Here is a 16813-nt window from a genome sequence, read left to right as displayed (position 1 = left end):
AAAGACCTATAGATAACATATGATGTTATCTATAGGTCTTTGATATATGCTAAAAGTCAAATTAAGATGCTAAGTTTTTATTCTCCGTAGGGCTGAGAACGTGCGTTCGCTAGTCGCGTTTGTGGCTGGCATGACGAGGATCAGTTTCAGTACTGTCGCTATCTCGGAGAACATAGTACGAGAAGCGGGTTTCATGTCTATGCTTACTTGCACAATGTCTTTTATAGATACATTGTTTGTGGTCGAATAATTTTTTTTGTCCATGACAGATTTGAGCGATTCTAATTGCTTCTCAACGTCGTCAGTGTAGAGCTCGACAACAAAGTGCAGATCATCCGTCATGGAAGGGTCACCACTTACACTTTTCAAAAGAAGATCTTCAATATGTTGGTAGGATTTGTAGCCTTTCTGATCTTTTATACAATTAATTGTAAGATCAAGTGCCTCATAGTACCATTCCCCATTGGCGGTGAACTTCAAGTTCCCATCTTAAGTTCTGCTTATACCAGCGCAAATTTTAAGATACTATACACACAAATTAACAAAAAATATAAAAAAATATTCAACACTGTGTTGATTGTTTATCGTCTGAAATTGTGTTATGTCGGATTTTCGCAAAGTATTATGATGGTGTGTTACCGATGTATGATGATGCTCAAATAATTCGACTAATAGCCGTACCAATAGTGCTGTACCGGATGTTGACATATTTGCCATGGTGTTGTTTATTAGACATTTAATTAAAATATGAAACTATAATATTATTCTCACTTTTTTCACTAAATATTGAACTTACAAGTTGAGGTAAGAAAATATTCTTTCTTTTGATATACAATTTTATTTTATTTAAGGAAATGTCCCGACTTTTTGCAGATTGGTAATATACTATTACTAACCTTTCATTCGAATGAAACATTTTCGGAAAAGATGGTTCATACGGTAATTGACAAAACCCTGACAAAACTTGCCATTGATCATCAGGGCCTTAACACCCTTTTTTGGGAAGGGGCTTCAGCCTTTTTTTAAGGGGAACAATAGCGATTTTTTCTTATTTGGGTAAAAAAGGAAATTTGTATTTCATTTGGATAATGGAGTTGATACATGAACTAAATTATCCTCTATTCCTATAACTTCGTGAAGCCCTATAAGATTGTGTACTCTTTTATGACATAAACTTCTAAGCAACATTCGAACGCACGTGCCCGTAAACTGTTCAGTTTTTAACGTGAGAATTTCCACAGCCGATAAGAGGAAAATCATGAGGAAAAAACAAAACATATGATATAATGTTCGTTTTTCTGACCTCGTTCCAAAGAAATAGCCTAAAAGGATGTTTAAAATCTGCACATTTACTTCACCAGACGGCTATGTTTGTCAATGTTTTTATCGTTAAATGTTGTAAGAGTAGTTTCCCTTGGAGGCCCGTCACGAATTTGTGTTGTGCACTCTGAACTTTGCATTACAATACGGTTAAAGTGTGTATGCTGTAAATTTTACCCCCAAATGATGACACGAGACCATACGTTAAGATCGTGACCGGCCTATTGCGAAAAAGATTCTCGCTGCGTCAGTTTGAGATTTTGTCACAAAACAACTGCCATTAGAAGGGGTGACAGCCTTTTATGCCCCCATTGTGAATATAATTTTATTAAGCTATTTTCCGTTAGTAAATACACTTTATCTAGACCTCTGAATACAGTTATCACAGTTCATATTTCGTTTTAATGAAGACCAGTTTTGTTTCAACCATTATTTTCAATACAGTTTATTCACGAAATTCATCTAAAACAACACATATTTAATACAAATAAACACATATTCACAAAAACATATATCGGTTATTATAAACACGTCCCAGGCCCTCGCTGTGACATCATCAAAATCGGTGCACGATCTTATAGGGTAATTCTGTGTGACGCAGACTACGATATACATGAATGTTGAAAGGTACGTAACTCCATTATTATTGTCTGTCAACCAACATATTTCACTCGTTATTTGTTAAACAAAAGATAAATCATAAAGTATTTATCAAGTTTAGTTATTGTCTTATGATTTTTCATGAAATATATGACTTTGAAGTTTAAGGTGCACGAACTTATAGGTTTAGAGGCTATATTGGGTAGCCACAAACATTTGTGTGGATTTTCATAGTTACTTCCGTGACCTTTGTCATAAAGCGTCTGTATGAAACATCAGGCATTTCCCCAGACGGTTTAAGCACAGCGGGCCCACGTTGCCTGGACTTCAAAATCCATTGCGCGACGGCCCTTGATTTTCAGATAATGACGTCGCGATGCTTGAAAAGTTTACAAGCCATTGCAATCTCTGATCCGAATGTTGTCTGCATTCTGGCATCGACCAATCTGTATGTCTCTATCCCCTAATAATGGTCTATAATGATCGATTATTACCGGTACACGTGACGTAAGAGCAATTAAAGGTATGCTCGATTTTGCTGTCGTTGCATTTTAATTGCACACAACTTTTCACAAAATAAACAGTGAACTTTGTTTGTTGCAGTAGTGCGTACTTGAATAACAGAACATAACATGTGTTTTATAATTACTTGCAGTATAACAAAACAAAGCGTGATTAAGAAGATTCATATCATGTTAATCATATAATTTTAGTAAAACACAGTATACATTTCAGCGTAATTTAAGTTATATTTACAATAAATTGAAGTCAAACGTCTCACTTGATTTCTCCCGCAAACTTACAATGTTTTCACACTATTTTCTCAAACGCGACTTAATTAACAGCACCAACATTACATGCATTCACATCAGTTAGCTTATTCGATATTTTCGGAAAACGCTAAATATCTGCAACAAAGTTTTCTTTAGTTTTGATGCACGAAATAATGATACGATCGAATATACGACCAGTCCCTGTATCTGGGAAATCTGCGATTGCATATTTCTTTGTCAGTACTTCTAATTATCGTTGCTGTCAGAGAGTGAAATAAGTGAAAGTGTCAAGGACGTTTTAGTGATCCTGAGACCTCCAACCCACGAACCAAAAGTCTCAAACAGTGAGTCAGTGGCAGCAATATTGTCCAATGTTGTCCATGGGTAACAGAACTTGAAGGAGGTAAGAATATCTTTACTTAACTAAACTTTTTATAAGTATGTAGTTAAATCAATGCAAAATGAAATCGCACGTGAATAATTATTAAAAACAGACAGATATTGTGTTGAATCAAATATTAGACACTACAGATGATAACATTTTAATATAAAAGCATATGTTAATGTAACTTTATAAACATATACTAGACTTTAAAATAAAACAGTCGTTTGAAAAACAATCCACCCTTTTGTATGTTTATTGTGCTCTTTGTGTATTCTTCACATGTGCAGATCAGTGCGTGCAGAAGTCGGTACTGCTCCTTGGGTACTTGACTAGACTGTCAATAATATATGTAATAACAAACGAAAAATGATTTTTTTGCTTAAGCATCTCTTAGTGTTAAGCCAATGAAATTTAACATTCTAATTTCAGAATAATTTTACATTTTGTTTGTATTTCAGACTGCGAGTAGGCTTAAGCACAATGAAAGGGGGTACAAACAGAAAATTCTGCTCGCCTGAAGTCTGCTGTCCTCAATGCTCTGGTGATGGTCAGCATTGAAGGACCAGACAATGAGGCAGTGGACTTAGGAAGAATGGTGGATGCCTGGCACCAGGAGAAGCCTTGGGGAACAGGCGTTGCAAGTGAAAATTGTATATATGTACACGTGTGGTAAAAAATGTAACTTTTGTATTGTGGTGTTTTTTTCAATCATTTTTAGTGCGTTCTAATGCCTACTGCTATTTTTCTTGTTATTTTATAATATAAAGTTTGGCTTTCAATGTAATAAATTGAGGAAAAATAAATAAACAATAAAATAAATTTTAATGTTTTCATAGCTCCAAATTAGTGTGTATTTTATAAAGGAACACATAGAAAAAAGTGGTTAAATAGCTCCTTAGTTTTGTGTATTGTGATTAAGAAAATGTAGAAAAAAAAGAAAGCTTAATTGGCACCCTTTTGAATCAACCCCAATTCCGCCATGTCTTGCCGCTGTGCTTGACCAAAATCCTGGGGAAATGCCTGAAACATGTATATCATAAAACTAAAGCAAGCTGTAAAAATAAGAGCTAATCAAACGCGTGAAAACAGACACCGTAAACGCATAAAAAGGAATAACTTACCCGGTATTTCTTAGTTGATACAATAATATTCCAAAAATATCCACATGACTGAAAATATTATATGTTGTAATAGCCTTCTAATGTAATCTATTTATAGCTTTTGAACTCGGCTTGTTCCCTTATTTGCCAATTGGTCACAAATGACAAAATTACATCTTGATTCGCGAGGTAAGCACAACAGTGACAATTCGATCAATACGCATACCCCTCTAGGAGATTAATACGGGAGGTAATGAAAGGCATATTCAACCATATGTGGTTACTTTGGTTAGGGAAGCGGCCGATATTCGGCCTCTTCAAAGAAAGGTTTTTTGGCCCTGATCATGATTAGCAAATATATATTGCGCAATATTCAATTAATTCTCATATAACACACAAAATATTTCATAAAATCTGCTTGGTAAATGTTTTTTTATGGTAGATCAGTAAAAATAATTAAATGCTACATTTTCAAAAGTAAATGTTAATCAAGCAAGTCTAAATTCTTATATATTTGCTTGAAAGCATAGACATTTTGCATGTCCAACTCAAAGAACAGATTGTTTATATGGGAATTGGCAAAACTTGCCATTGACCATGATAAGCAAATATATATTGCGCAATATTCAATTAAGTCATGAAATATAAGAAACCTTAAAACTTTGTACCATTGATTTTACAGTTGGGCTTGTGTGAAAATATTATTGTCTACAAGTATCCTGCTGTTTGTGTTTCATTGCATGGCTAACAAGATTGTTGTTAGTTGCTTGCAAAGTTGGACTTCATGGTCCAATTGACTCTCATAATCTCACTGTTTGATTGGTAACCATATCCTTTGCTCTGAAGGTAATCACAACATTTGTAGTTAATAAATAACGTTAAGGAAGCTGCTGGACCCAGTCTTTGTCTTAAATGAATCTCCAATCAGTCTGAAATGGATAAAACTGAAACAAATTGTTATAACATAAATTAATTATGTATTGTTAAACTGTATAGATGGCAGAGGAACTGCATATTCCCATCGAGAGAAAATTGTTGAAGAGAGAGTCTGGTATATCCATTACTGCAGAGACTATGAAGAGTCTCTCAGCAAGGAAAGACACAATTCTTAACCAGAGAGTACATCCAGTGGACATCGATATTATGCCATCAGCCAGTGTAAGACGAGGCATGATTGCTACTGTTGACGTCAGTGACATTCCAATTGCCTCGCAATCAGAAGGAGTCAAGAATTTCAGGCAGCCAGAAAAACTGGTCAGTTGTAGGTTCATTATTGTATGCAGCATGCTTTTTGGTTTTAAGTAGCTCTTTTATTTGTCTTTCTAGAAATGAAGCACAATAGAAACTAGTAAAAACATAAATTCTGCTGTTATCAGAATATTAAAAGCAATGTACATTAAGGGTAATATATAGTTTAAACCTCTGATATAAAGAAGTTTAAATTTATATAAAATTAAAAATATGTGGTACTTAATATATTTGCAAACCCAAACAGAATTTATCATGTAAGCTTTTTGCATAAGTAAGAATGTTTTTATTTTGGACAGAAAATGACAAGTTCTACCAACTCAGGGACCATGTTCAATATGACACCTCAATCAAAGGAATTTGTGAGACGTATGACTCCCTTGTCTCCTAGACAGGCAGCAGAAAATGATAAGGTGGGTTTAGTATATCTCAATTAAGTTGAATAACTGTTATTCAATGATGATGATAAGATTGGTGATAATGTTGATGACGATGACTAAATTGATGTCATCATCTTCTTCTTCTTCTTCATTTTATGTACCAGTAGGGGGCATAAATCAGTCTGACTGTCTGTCCGTCTTTACACAAGGCTTTCTGATATTAAGCTGATTTTTTGGTATGTGAGTCTACCTACATGACCTACAGATCAAGTGCAAGTTTCGTTCTGGTCCATTGATTTTTGGCAATGTTAAGGGCCTTGGCATTGTACAATTTTCTCTTAAATAGCTGCTGTCAGGCTTCAAAGAGCAGGAGGGGTCATTTTATTTTACTAACACAGGTCTTGTTCTTCTTCTCCTTCTTCATCATTTCACTCAAATGACTGTCAACCTTTGACGAAAAAAGTTTACTGAAGTTTGTACTAGTAATAGTTAAGATATTACCAGACTATAAGTGGCCTTTAATTGATGTTGATCTTCTGCAGAGGCTTGATGACTATGATTATGATGATGATAAGATCATCATAATTAGAACTGAAGGGATTTCAATGGCTTTGAAAACCAGGAGTCAAATGACCCTGTGCTTAAAATTTTCAGGGGTCAAATGAATTTTTCAGGGGTCAAAATACTGAAATCTAGTTATTATATTTCTGGATATTTGCTGATTGCACTACAAATATTTCTTTGTATATCTTTAAGTATACATTGCCTTACTAAAAACAACATTTTGTGTAATAAGAAATACATTTTAAGTTAGTTTCATGGTAACATTTGCATCAAAATGATGTAAGAAAGATAATTTGGTGGACCCAAAAGTGACAAAATTACAAAATGCCTGCATTGAAAAGCAGGATTCTGCTGCAATTGAAATCCCTGATTAGAAGAAGTATGCATGATTTATTGATTCAAACATTCTATTTAACCCTTTGCATGCTGGGAAATTTGTCGTCTGCTAAAATGTCGTCTGCTGAATTTCTAAAATTAGCATTTTCTTCGATTTTTTTTCAAAGAATAGTATCAGAATAGCAAACAGTTTGGATCCAGATGAGACGCCACGTTCTGTGGCGTCTCATCTGGATCCAAACTGTTTTCAAAGGCCTTCAAAATTCGGTTCCCGCACTGAAAGAGTTAATGGCATGCTAACTCCTATTGGCGTTGGTCATGCTTGACTGTATTAATTAAACTGGCCCCTATCATAAGCTGTTGAAATATTAATTACAGGCCATAGAGGAGTATTGCCAGTTTGTTGGAGAGCACTTCACCATGGTGGAATGTCACAGATTTGTGCCTGCTGCTGGACAAAAGGGAAAGAAAATCAAAGAAGTCAAGTAAGAACACAGGGTGCCTTTTTCCATTAACCATGTATATTCTAGGCCTACAGAGAGTGATGTTGTGTTGTTTTTTTCTAAAAATTCCTTACGATTGAAAATAATGGTGTTTTAAATAACATATTTTTATGTTCAAGTTCTAGAGCTGGATATGGAGTTCACCTAAATATTGCAAGTTATTAACAAACACACCTTCAATTGGGAATTAAAGGCAGTCATTTTGGAATAATATGAACCTTTTGAGATTGGAAATGGTGCTGAATTTTGGCCCCAAATTTGACAAAACATCCCACTGATTCCATCACTGTTGAACTGATGAGGTGGTATATTTTTGAAGGCTCGTATTTTACTCAAACTGGGCAGGCCAGAATTCTGCTTATAAGACTTTTTTAATGTACATAAATGTAACTTTGCGGGTTCAGAAATATTTAATACAGCAACCGATTTTGATAATGACAGATCATAATGTCAGGGAATACATATTGTTATGTAAGGCCAAACAGATCACTTTGTCAGGGAAGACATATCACAAGGACAGATGACTAGTTCAGGGTAGACAGATCACTAGTTCAGGTAAGATAGATCTCTATGTCAGGGTATACAGATGACATGTCAGGGAACACATATCACTATGTCAGGTTATACAGATCTCTAAATCAGGGTATAAGGATGACTATGTCAGGGTATACAGATCACTATGTCAAGATATACAGATCACTTTTTCAGGGAAGACAGATCACTATGTCAGAGAAGACAGAATACTATGTCATGGTATAAGGATGACTTAGTCAGGGTATACAGATCACTATGTCAGGGTATACAGATCACTATGTCAGAGAAGTCAGACCAGTATGTCAGGGAAGACAGATCACGATACCAGGATAGACAGATCACTATGTCAAGAGTATACAGATGACAATTCCAGGGTAGATAGATTACTATGTCAGAGAAGACAGAATACTATGTCATGGTATAAGGATGACTTAGTCAGCGTATACAGATAACTATGTCAGGGTATACATATCACTATGTCAGGGTATAGAGTTCACTATGTCAGGGAAGACAGATCACTATGTCAGGAGTATACAGATGACAATTCCAGGGAAGATAGATCACTATGTCAGAGAAGACAGAATACTATGTCATGGTATAAGGATGACTTAGTCAGGGTATACAGATAACTATGTCAGGGTATACATATCACTATGTCAGGGTATAGAGATCACTATGTCAGGGAAGACAGATCACTATGTCAAGAGTATACAGATGACAATGCCAGGAAAGAGTAGATCACTTTATTCAGGAAGACAAATCTCTTTGTCATGGAAAAATATAACTGTTTCTGGGAAGATATATCAATACGTCAGGGAATATAGATCATTTGTGGGAAGATAGATCTGGATGATAGTGAATAGCAATCAATATTTCAGGGAAGAGAGAACACTATAAAGAGAAATACAAATCACTTTGTCAGGGGAGACTAATTACTTAGTCAGATAAGACTAACCATTGTGTATGGGATATTGATCTGTATGTCAGGATAGAGTTGAGTGTTATGTCAGAGAAAACAGGTTACTATTTTTCTGTTTTTTTTTCAGGTGTCATTGTGGAGCGGTGCTGAATGAACATGCTGGGATGGCAAGCCAAAAACTGTCCAAGACTAGTGAAAAAATCCTTGAAATTGCAGAAAGACTTATAGTACCAGCCGGTGTGTATTGGATAAGGTTTAAACTAATCATACAGTCATTAAATATAAAGTTGAGTCTTCCAGTCCCATGTATATGAGTACTCCTGTGCAGTAGAGTGTTTTAAGCCCACCAATTTTAATCAAAGAAAACCATTCAAAATTCAATAAAACAGGTGTTATGGGCAGTTGCTTAATTTAAACCTTCAGGATTCAGGATTTTTTTCCCTCCCTCACTCGTTCCCAGCATCTACAGCTGGTAGGCTTATATTTTGGAACTGGCCAATCGGTTTTAATTCTGTCCATTCATCTGCCTGTATGAAGTTATCCCAAATTAACATGTTTCGTCTAACATAAATAATGCTTCCAACTTATTTTTGCTATCAAACACACCCACATCACCCAGCGTTATAGATAATTTTTGACCCATGGGGGTAAATACCCCCACTTTTCAAAGCATGGGGGTAAATGGTCAAATTTTGCCTTGCTTGAAGGGTAATTTGCTAAAAGTAAAACAAGAATATAGCCCGGGTACAGACACACTACTTTAATCATGTTAAACACGATAAACCATTAACTATATGTATTCCTTATTAGTAGTAGGTTTCTTAAAGTGTTTTTAACAGTCTTTGGTTTCTAGGCTTCCACCACCGAGAGCCACGGAAATCGTTTTTGCCAACTTTCAACAGTTGTTTTATTAGCGTTTAAGTGTGTCCTATTTGATTGAAAACAGAGAAAATTAAATCATTCAGTATTGGCAGTACAATGTTTTTACTCGATGCAACTTTTGCCATATAGAAAACAATCAATTTTACTTTGAGAAGTAATTTGTTTTTGTTTCTAAGAAGCCATGCTGACCTCTTCATGTAATTTAATAAACATGTAAGCACTTGACTGTCTGTTAAAAAAATCAATACTAAATTTACCATGCGTCTAGATGATTCAGAGTATACATACCGACTGGCTAACTATTTCTACAATCCAGCGCATAAATTAGCTCTAATTTTTACGATAACCAGTCTCATATTTTGGCGAAAGACAATCAGCTGTTTATATTTTGGATTTACGTTGTACGCAGAGAATTTACATCATTTGCGTAACTCCAGATTGGCTTGCTTAAATGTACGCACGGAAATGATAAATTAAGCATATCTTGATATTTCTAATGCACATATTACGTTGATACACAGCTTTTCTAGAACACTGATCACCTGACCTCATGACATCGACCGACTTTTGTGCTAGAATCATTCTGAAGGCCAAAATTCCTTGTCAACCAAAAATGACGTGTTTTGTCTAATACCAATTGCGTTTTTTTTACAAAGCTTTGATGCATGTATGGATTTGTATGAACACTATCAGCACACTCACTTCACCTTAACTCATTATGACCTTGACACTGACCTACTTTTGAAATAAGGCCAACTCAGACGGTCCGAATCTTTGGTGAAATCAAACTGACATGTTTCATCAAACATCATTAATTTTTCCTTCAAGTATTTAATACTTGTACTGATGTTATCAATATTTTGTCAGAATACAACCGCTTTAACTTACCACATTAAAACCTTAGTTGATCTACTTTGGACTTAAACTTATTAAATTAGGCTAATGAATAATATTTACAAGGCTTTAGCTAAAGGCGTATGCTTTTACTGATATCAGCATCTTGTTTTTAGCTCTACTGCCAAAGGCAGAAGAGCTTATGGGATGGCATTGTGTCTGTCTGTCTGTGTGTGTGTGCGTTAGACTTTTCTTGTTTATCCGATAAAGTCCACAGTTTTCATTCAATTTTTTTCAAACTTGTTCAGTGTCTTTATATTAATGAGCACTCGAACCCTATTGATTTTCAGGTCACTGCCGACTGGGTCAAAAGTCAAGGTCACAGTAAAATGGTTTCCGGATGATAACTCAAGTATGCTTAGGCCTAGGATCATGAAACTTCATAGGTACATTGATCATGACTGGCTGATGACTCCTTTTCATTTTCAGGTCACTAGGTCAAAGGTCAAGGTCACAGTGACTAGAAATAGTAAAATGGTTACTTTTTCTTGTTTCTCCGATGAGGTCCACAGTTTTCATCCGATTCTTTTCAAACTTGTACAGTGTCTTTATAATAATGAGGACTCAAACCCTATTGATTTTCAGGTCACTGGGTCAAAGGTCAAGGTCACAGTGACTAGAAATAGTAAAATGGTTTCCAGATGTTAACTCAAGAATGCTTAGGCCTAGGATCATGAAACTTCATAGGTACATTGATCATGACTGGCTGATGACCCCTATTGATTTTCGGGTCACTAGGTCAAAATGGTTACTTTTTCTTGTTTGTCCAATAAAGTTCACAGTTTTCATCCAATTCTTTTCAAACTTGTTCAGTGTCTTCATATTAATGAGGACTCGAACCCTATTGATTTTCAGGTCACTGGGTCAAAGGTCAAGGTCACAATGACTCGAAATAGTAAAATGGTTTCCGGATGATAGCTCAAAAATGCTTAAGCCTAGGAACATGAAACTTCATAGTTACACTGATCATGACTGGCAGATGACCCCTATTGATTTTCAGGCCACTAGGTCTAATGTACAGATCACAGTGACTCGAAACAGTAAAATGGTTTCCGGATGATAACTCAAGAATGCTTACGCCTAGGATCATGAAACTTCATAGGTACATTGATCATGACTGGCATATGACCCCTATTAATTTTCAGGTCAAAGGTCAAGGTCACTTTGACTCAAAACAGTAAAATGGTTTCCGGATGATAACTCAAGAATAATAAGGCCTAGGATCATGAAACTTTATAGGTACATTGATCATGACTGGCAGATGACCCCTATTGATTTTCAGGTCACTAGGTCAAAGGTCACGGTCACAGTGACAAAAAACGTATTCACAAAATGCTGCCACTACAACTGACAGCCCATCTGGGGCATGTTTTACAAACAGCCCTTGTTTAAAAAGAGCAATATCGAAGCAATAAGTCCATAATGACTTCCCCTTTAATATGAGAAAATTTTGAAATCCCACTTGTTAACGCAATTCATTCCAAAGTTTTCATCCAATTATTTCCAAATTTGCACAATATCTTGATATCAATGATGATTTGAACCCTATTGAATATGAGCAGTATCGGAGAAATAAGTACACAATAATCTCACTTGAATTTGAGAAAATTTTCCATGTTTGCGCGATTAAGTACACAGTTTCCATCTTATTTTTTCCACACTTGCACAGTGTTTATAGCAGTAGAGGGATTCAGGCCCTCATGGGCCTCTTGTTAAAGGAATTGGTTGGTTTAGGTTAAAAATATGCTTTGCTTTTAATACAGACATCTGCTTTAAGCTTCATCAAGTTACACATGTTGTGTTACTTGATGAAGCTTAAAAGTAAAAACACATTAAATTCCACAATCTCAGTGAAGTGTTTTTGTTCACCCATAACAGCCATATGGGCCTTGCTCTGTGATATAGGGGTTTAATGCATGTTCATAAAGTGTTGTCCCAGATTAGCCAGTGAGGGATGACACTTTCCGCTTTTATGATACTTTTTGTTTCAAAGAAGTCTCTGTTTAGCAAAAATCCAGAATAGGTGGAAAGGGTTGTCCCTGATTGGCCTATGTGGCCTGTACAGAATAGGTGGATAGTGTTGTCCCTGATTGGCCTATGTGGCCTGTACAGAATAGGTGGATAGTGTTGTCCCTGATTGGCCTATGTGGCCTGTACAGAATAGGTGGAAAGTGTTGTCCCTGATGGGCCTATGTGGACTGTAAAGAATAGGTGGAAAGTGTTGTCCCTGATTGGCCTATGTGGCCTGTACAGAATAGGTGGAAAGTGTTGTCCCTGATTGGCCTATGTGGACTGTACAGAATAGGTGGAAAGTGTTGTCCCTGATTGGCCTATGTGGACTGTACAGAGTGTTGTCCCTGGTTGGCCTATGTGGACTGTACAGAATAGGTGGAAAGTGTTGTCCCTGATTGGCCTATGTGGACTGTACAGAATAGGTGGAAAGTGTTGTCCCTGATGGGCCTATGTGGACTGTACAGACTAATGTGGGACGTCACTTTAAGCACATGCATTAAGACACGTTTTCACAGAGCACGCCTCATATGCTTGTCTGCAAAGAAATTAATTGTTACCACTGGTAAATTGTAATCTTGAAGCAACATTCTGGACGTAAAAGCAACCTTCTATCAAAGAATAACAACATGCGTCCCGTTCCGAGAAAACTGGGCATAATGCATGTGCGTAAAGTGTCATCCCAGATTAGCCTGTGCAGTCTGCGCAGGCCAATCAGGGACGACACTTTCAGCTTTTATGGTATTTTTAGTTTTAAGGAAGTCCCTCCTTACCAAATATCAAATTTAGACGGAAAGTGTTGTCCCTGATAATTTTGGACGACACTTTACGCACATACATTAAGCCCAGTTTTCTCAGAACGCGACTCACATTATGTCAGTAGATTGGAGATCAACAACAACCCCAACTACAAAAAAATATCTTCAAAAAGATTTCATCTATTTGTTAACGAAGACAAAAACATGTTTTAATAACCATCAAAATTGCTCACAATAATTTCAGAGCTGAAATTTATTTTTCAACGCATAAAACTTGACGATCCCAGTCCGGACATCATTCCCCAACTTGAGTGGAGCAGGGATGAGGCTTTCCGCAGTACGCGTACCAATGCCTACGGGAAAATTGACTTTGTCAATGTTGAGCACGGAGGCGGTAAAAAGCCTGCAAAGGTTTGTGTAATCAGATTCCTTGTTGCTTTTTGTGTTATTTTCTGCAAGATTATATTACTTAAAAGTAACTATCTGTTGCCCTTTTATCATATAGGAAAAAAAAAATCAAGATTTAGTTGCCTAGACATGTCATTGTAGTGCTTTTTATGCCCCTTGTAGGGTGGCATATAGCAGTTGAACTGTCCGTCAGTATGTCAGTATGTGTGTATGTCAGTCTGTCCGTCCGTGCGTCCGAAAAAAAACTTTAACGTTGGCCATAACTTTTGCATTATTGAAGATAGAAACTTGATATTTGGCATGCATGTGTATCTCATGAAGCTGCACATTTTGAGTGGTGGAAGTTCAATGTCAAGGTCATCCTTCAAGGTCAAAGGTCAAAAAATAAAAAAAAACACATTCAAAGCGGTGTTCTCTGAAGCTGCACATTTTGAGTGGTGGAAGTTCAAGGTCAAGGTCATCCTTCAAGGTCAAAGGTCAAAAAAATAAAATAAAAAAAATTCAAAGTGGCGTTCTCATGAAGCTGCAAATTTTGAGTGGTGGAAGTTCAAGGTCAAGGTCATCCTTCAAGGTCAAAGGTCAAACAAAATATTTTAAAAAATTAAAAAATTAAAGCGGGGCAATTGGGGACATTGTGTTTCTGACGAACACATCTCTTGTGTATTTATAATATTGGAGTTAGACTTCTGCTAATTTTCTACCATGGTTACTGATTTTGCAAATAAATGTTTCCATTTAGATCATTTTTCATGAACTTTGTTTGTGTTTTATAAATGCAGTAAAACTTCCTTACCTAGACTTTGCTCTAGGATAAGGAAAACGCAGAATTATCGAAAGGTTTTGAGTTATTGGGATTGTGATAACATCTAAAAGAATCACTAAAATGTTACAGGCTATAAAATACATTAAAAGTCATGAACATTTATGTACTTTGAATGTTCAGCAAATATTATATTGTTGTTTTTTTTGCTAAACATGAACAATGTATTTTTGTATGAATGTCGTGACTGATATTTATGATCATGAATTGAATTAAATTTCATAGAATATCAGTTTTGCTATTTACACCCATAAAATCTTATATTTTACAAGTTTTGAGATTGCATTCCTTTAATCCGGCCGTTCTCAGTTATCATAAGATTCGCTAGATTTCCCCCAGCAATCATAGGTTTTCGAGTTATCAGGTATTGAGTTAAAGAAGTTCTCCTGAATGTATTAGTAACAACATTTTATGTAAACACACATTTAATAAATCCAAAAATGGTTGTATTGTAAGTTATACTATGCACAGTTGTTTTAATCTTACACAGGCATATCCCAAAACAAATTTTTTATAGCATTCATTTTTCCCAAAAGCTGATGTGACATCTTGATCTATTGATTCATCCTTTACCATTTTTTCCACAAAAAAGTCTGTTATTTTGAATGAAGCCCATAGCATTGACATAATTTTCTTGTGTTTACCTTTATAACCCTCTACTGTTCAGCTATGTCTTTTAACATGTTTGTAGTCCCATAGAAAATCATATTAAGTTAATAGTTGTCCGTTTGAAAGGCTTCATTTTCAACCCTATGATACTGATAACCAACAAACAGCAAAAAACCTGAACAGACTGCAAATTACTCTGTTCTGGTTTGATTCTGGTTGCATTTATAGCCATTGTCACTTTGTCTCTGAGAGGGAAACGGTTTTTATCCTATTATCAGATGAAAATCAATAGTATAACAATGATCGTATAAACTTGAGCCTTATACTTTCGCTATTTTGAGATCAGATTTGGCTTTTTCCAAAAATTGGAAAATACATTTTTGTCAACTACGGAAAAACAAAATCGTAAAAAAATGCCATGTTTTATAATTATTAAAGGAAAATAGGAGGAAATAATAGGATAAATAGAATATAAAGTGAGTTTTGGATAAAGATCAAGTTTATCATGCTCAGCTCGAACCATGTTAGCGCTTGGCGAGCTTCGCGCTACATTGGTTCTAAGCCTCGCATGATAAACTTGATCTTTATTAATATCCAAAACTCACATAATATTCTATATTATTGCTTTCATTTATATTGTTCAATTTACTTGCTCGGCAGTACATTCGACTCAGCGTTGACAACTCAGTGGACCACTTATTTGAGATGATGAAGACTCACTGGAACATTATGGAGCCCCAGGCCCCTAATCTTGTCATCTCAGTGGTGGGTGGGGCGAAGAACTTCAAACTGGACGGTAGAAACAGAACCACCTTTGCTAATGGCCTTATAAAGGTGAGTTTTATTGTCCCCTACCGGTGTCACCAGAGCGGACTTATGGTTTGCGCTCCGTACATCAGACTGACTGTCAGTCCGCCCTACCGGTGTAATTGGAAGGGACTTATGGTTTGCGCTCTGTGCGTCAGACTGTCTGTCAGTCCGTCACACTTGGATCCTGCGATAACTTAAAAAGTTCTTCATATTTTTTCATGAAACTTGAAACATGGACAGATGGCAATATGGAGATTATGCACGTCATTTTGTTCCTACATCAAGAATTCTGGTTGCTGTGGCAACAAATATAATTACAAAAATACGGACAATGGTGGAGTTTCACCAATAGGGGACCATATTGTTTGGCAATCTCTTGTTTTGGATGAATCTTAGTATAAGTATTAAGTATGCAAGTATGAGGGACCATAGATGCCTTAAAGATTGTATAGTCGGGTATTATACACTTTTGTTTTGGCAACCCTATGGTTCTGTGATTTCTTTGCTCAAAATAACCACCATAATTCAGCTGTTTTCAAAGGGCAACATCCGACAAAACATTTCAATCAATGGCAAGATGATTAAAATAAAATCAACACACAATGTTATACAATGATTATTCAGTCATAATTAAGTCTGTTCATATACTAAAAATGAATGACAAAGTTCTTTTCCTTTTGCAGATTTCAAATGGGCTGTAACTCTTGTTCTGATTGGTCAAAAATAAAATTTAAAAAACTCACAATTGCTCAGTTTGCAGACACAAAAGATAAGAAAATCTGATGTGGTCAAGATTGAATCAACTCAAAGGGCAATGCTAACATAACAGCTTAACATGCTCGTAATAATATTGTATGAAATGATGAAAGTTTTGCTCTCTTTTTTTATCAAATGCCTTTACACAAAATAAAACCTACAAAAGATATTGATAAATCCATAAAATTGTGCACTGATGTACAA

General features: G+C 35.8%; 1 protein-coding gene across 2 annotated transcripts in view; it reads left to right on the top strand.

The window, feature by feature from the left end:
• Positions 1-681: 681 nt before the first annotated feature.
• Positions 682-16813, top strand: part of LOC127871106 (transient receptor potential cation channel subfamily M member 3-like) — a 55312-nt gene continuing 39180 nt past the window's right edge. For both annotated transcript variants that reach the window (XM_052413791.1, XM_052413790.1), the window contains exons 1-7: positions 682-804; positions 5175-5432; positions 5726-5839; positions 7085-7191; positions 8790-8899; positions 13451-13617; positions 15704-15877. In XM_052413791.1, the coding sequence (XP_052269751.1) occupies positions 5175-5432; positions 5726-5839; positions 7085-7191; positions 8790-8899; positions 13451-13617; positions 15704-15877 (930 nt within the window). In that variant the 5' untranslated portion in view covers positions 682-804. The remainder of the gene's footprint in view (positions 805-5174; positions 5433-5725; positions 5840-7084; positions 7192-8789; positions 8900-13450; positions 13618-15703; positions 15878-16813) is intronic.

The sequence above is a fragment of the Dreissena polymorpha genome, chromosome 3 (genome assembly GCF_020536995.1).
Source record: "Dreissena polymorpha isolate Duluth1 chromosome 3, UMN_Dpol_1.0, whole genome shotgun sequence".
Classification (NCBI taxonomy): domain Eukaryota; kingdom Metazoa; phylum Mollusca; class Bivalvia; order Myida; family Dreissenidae; genus Dreissena; species Dreissena polymorpha.
Note: the sequence above shows the minus strand (reverse complement) of the source record. Positions and strands in the feature narration are given on the sequence as shown.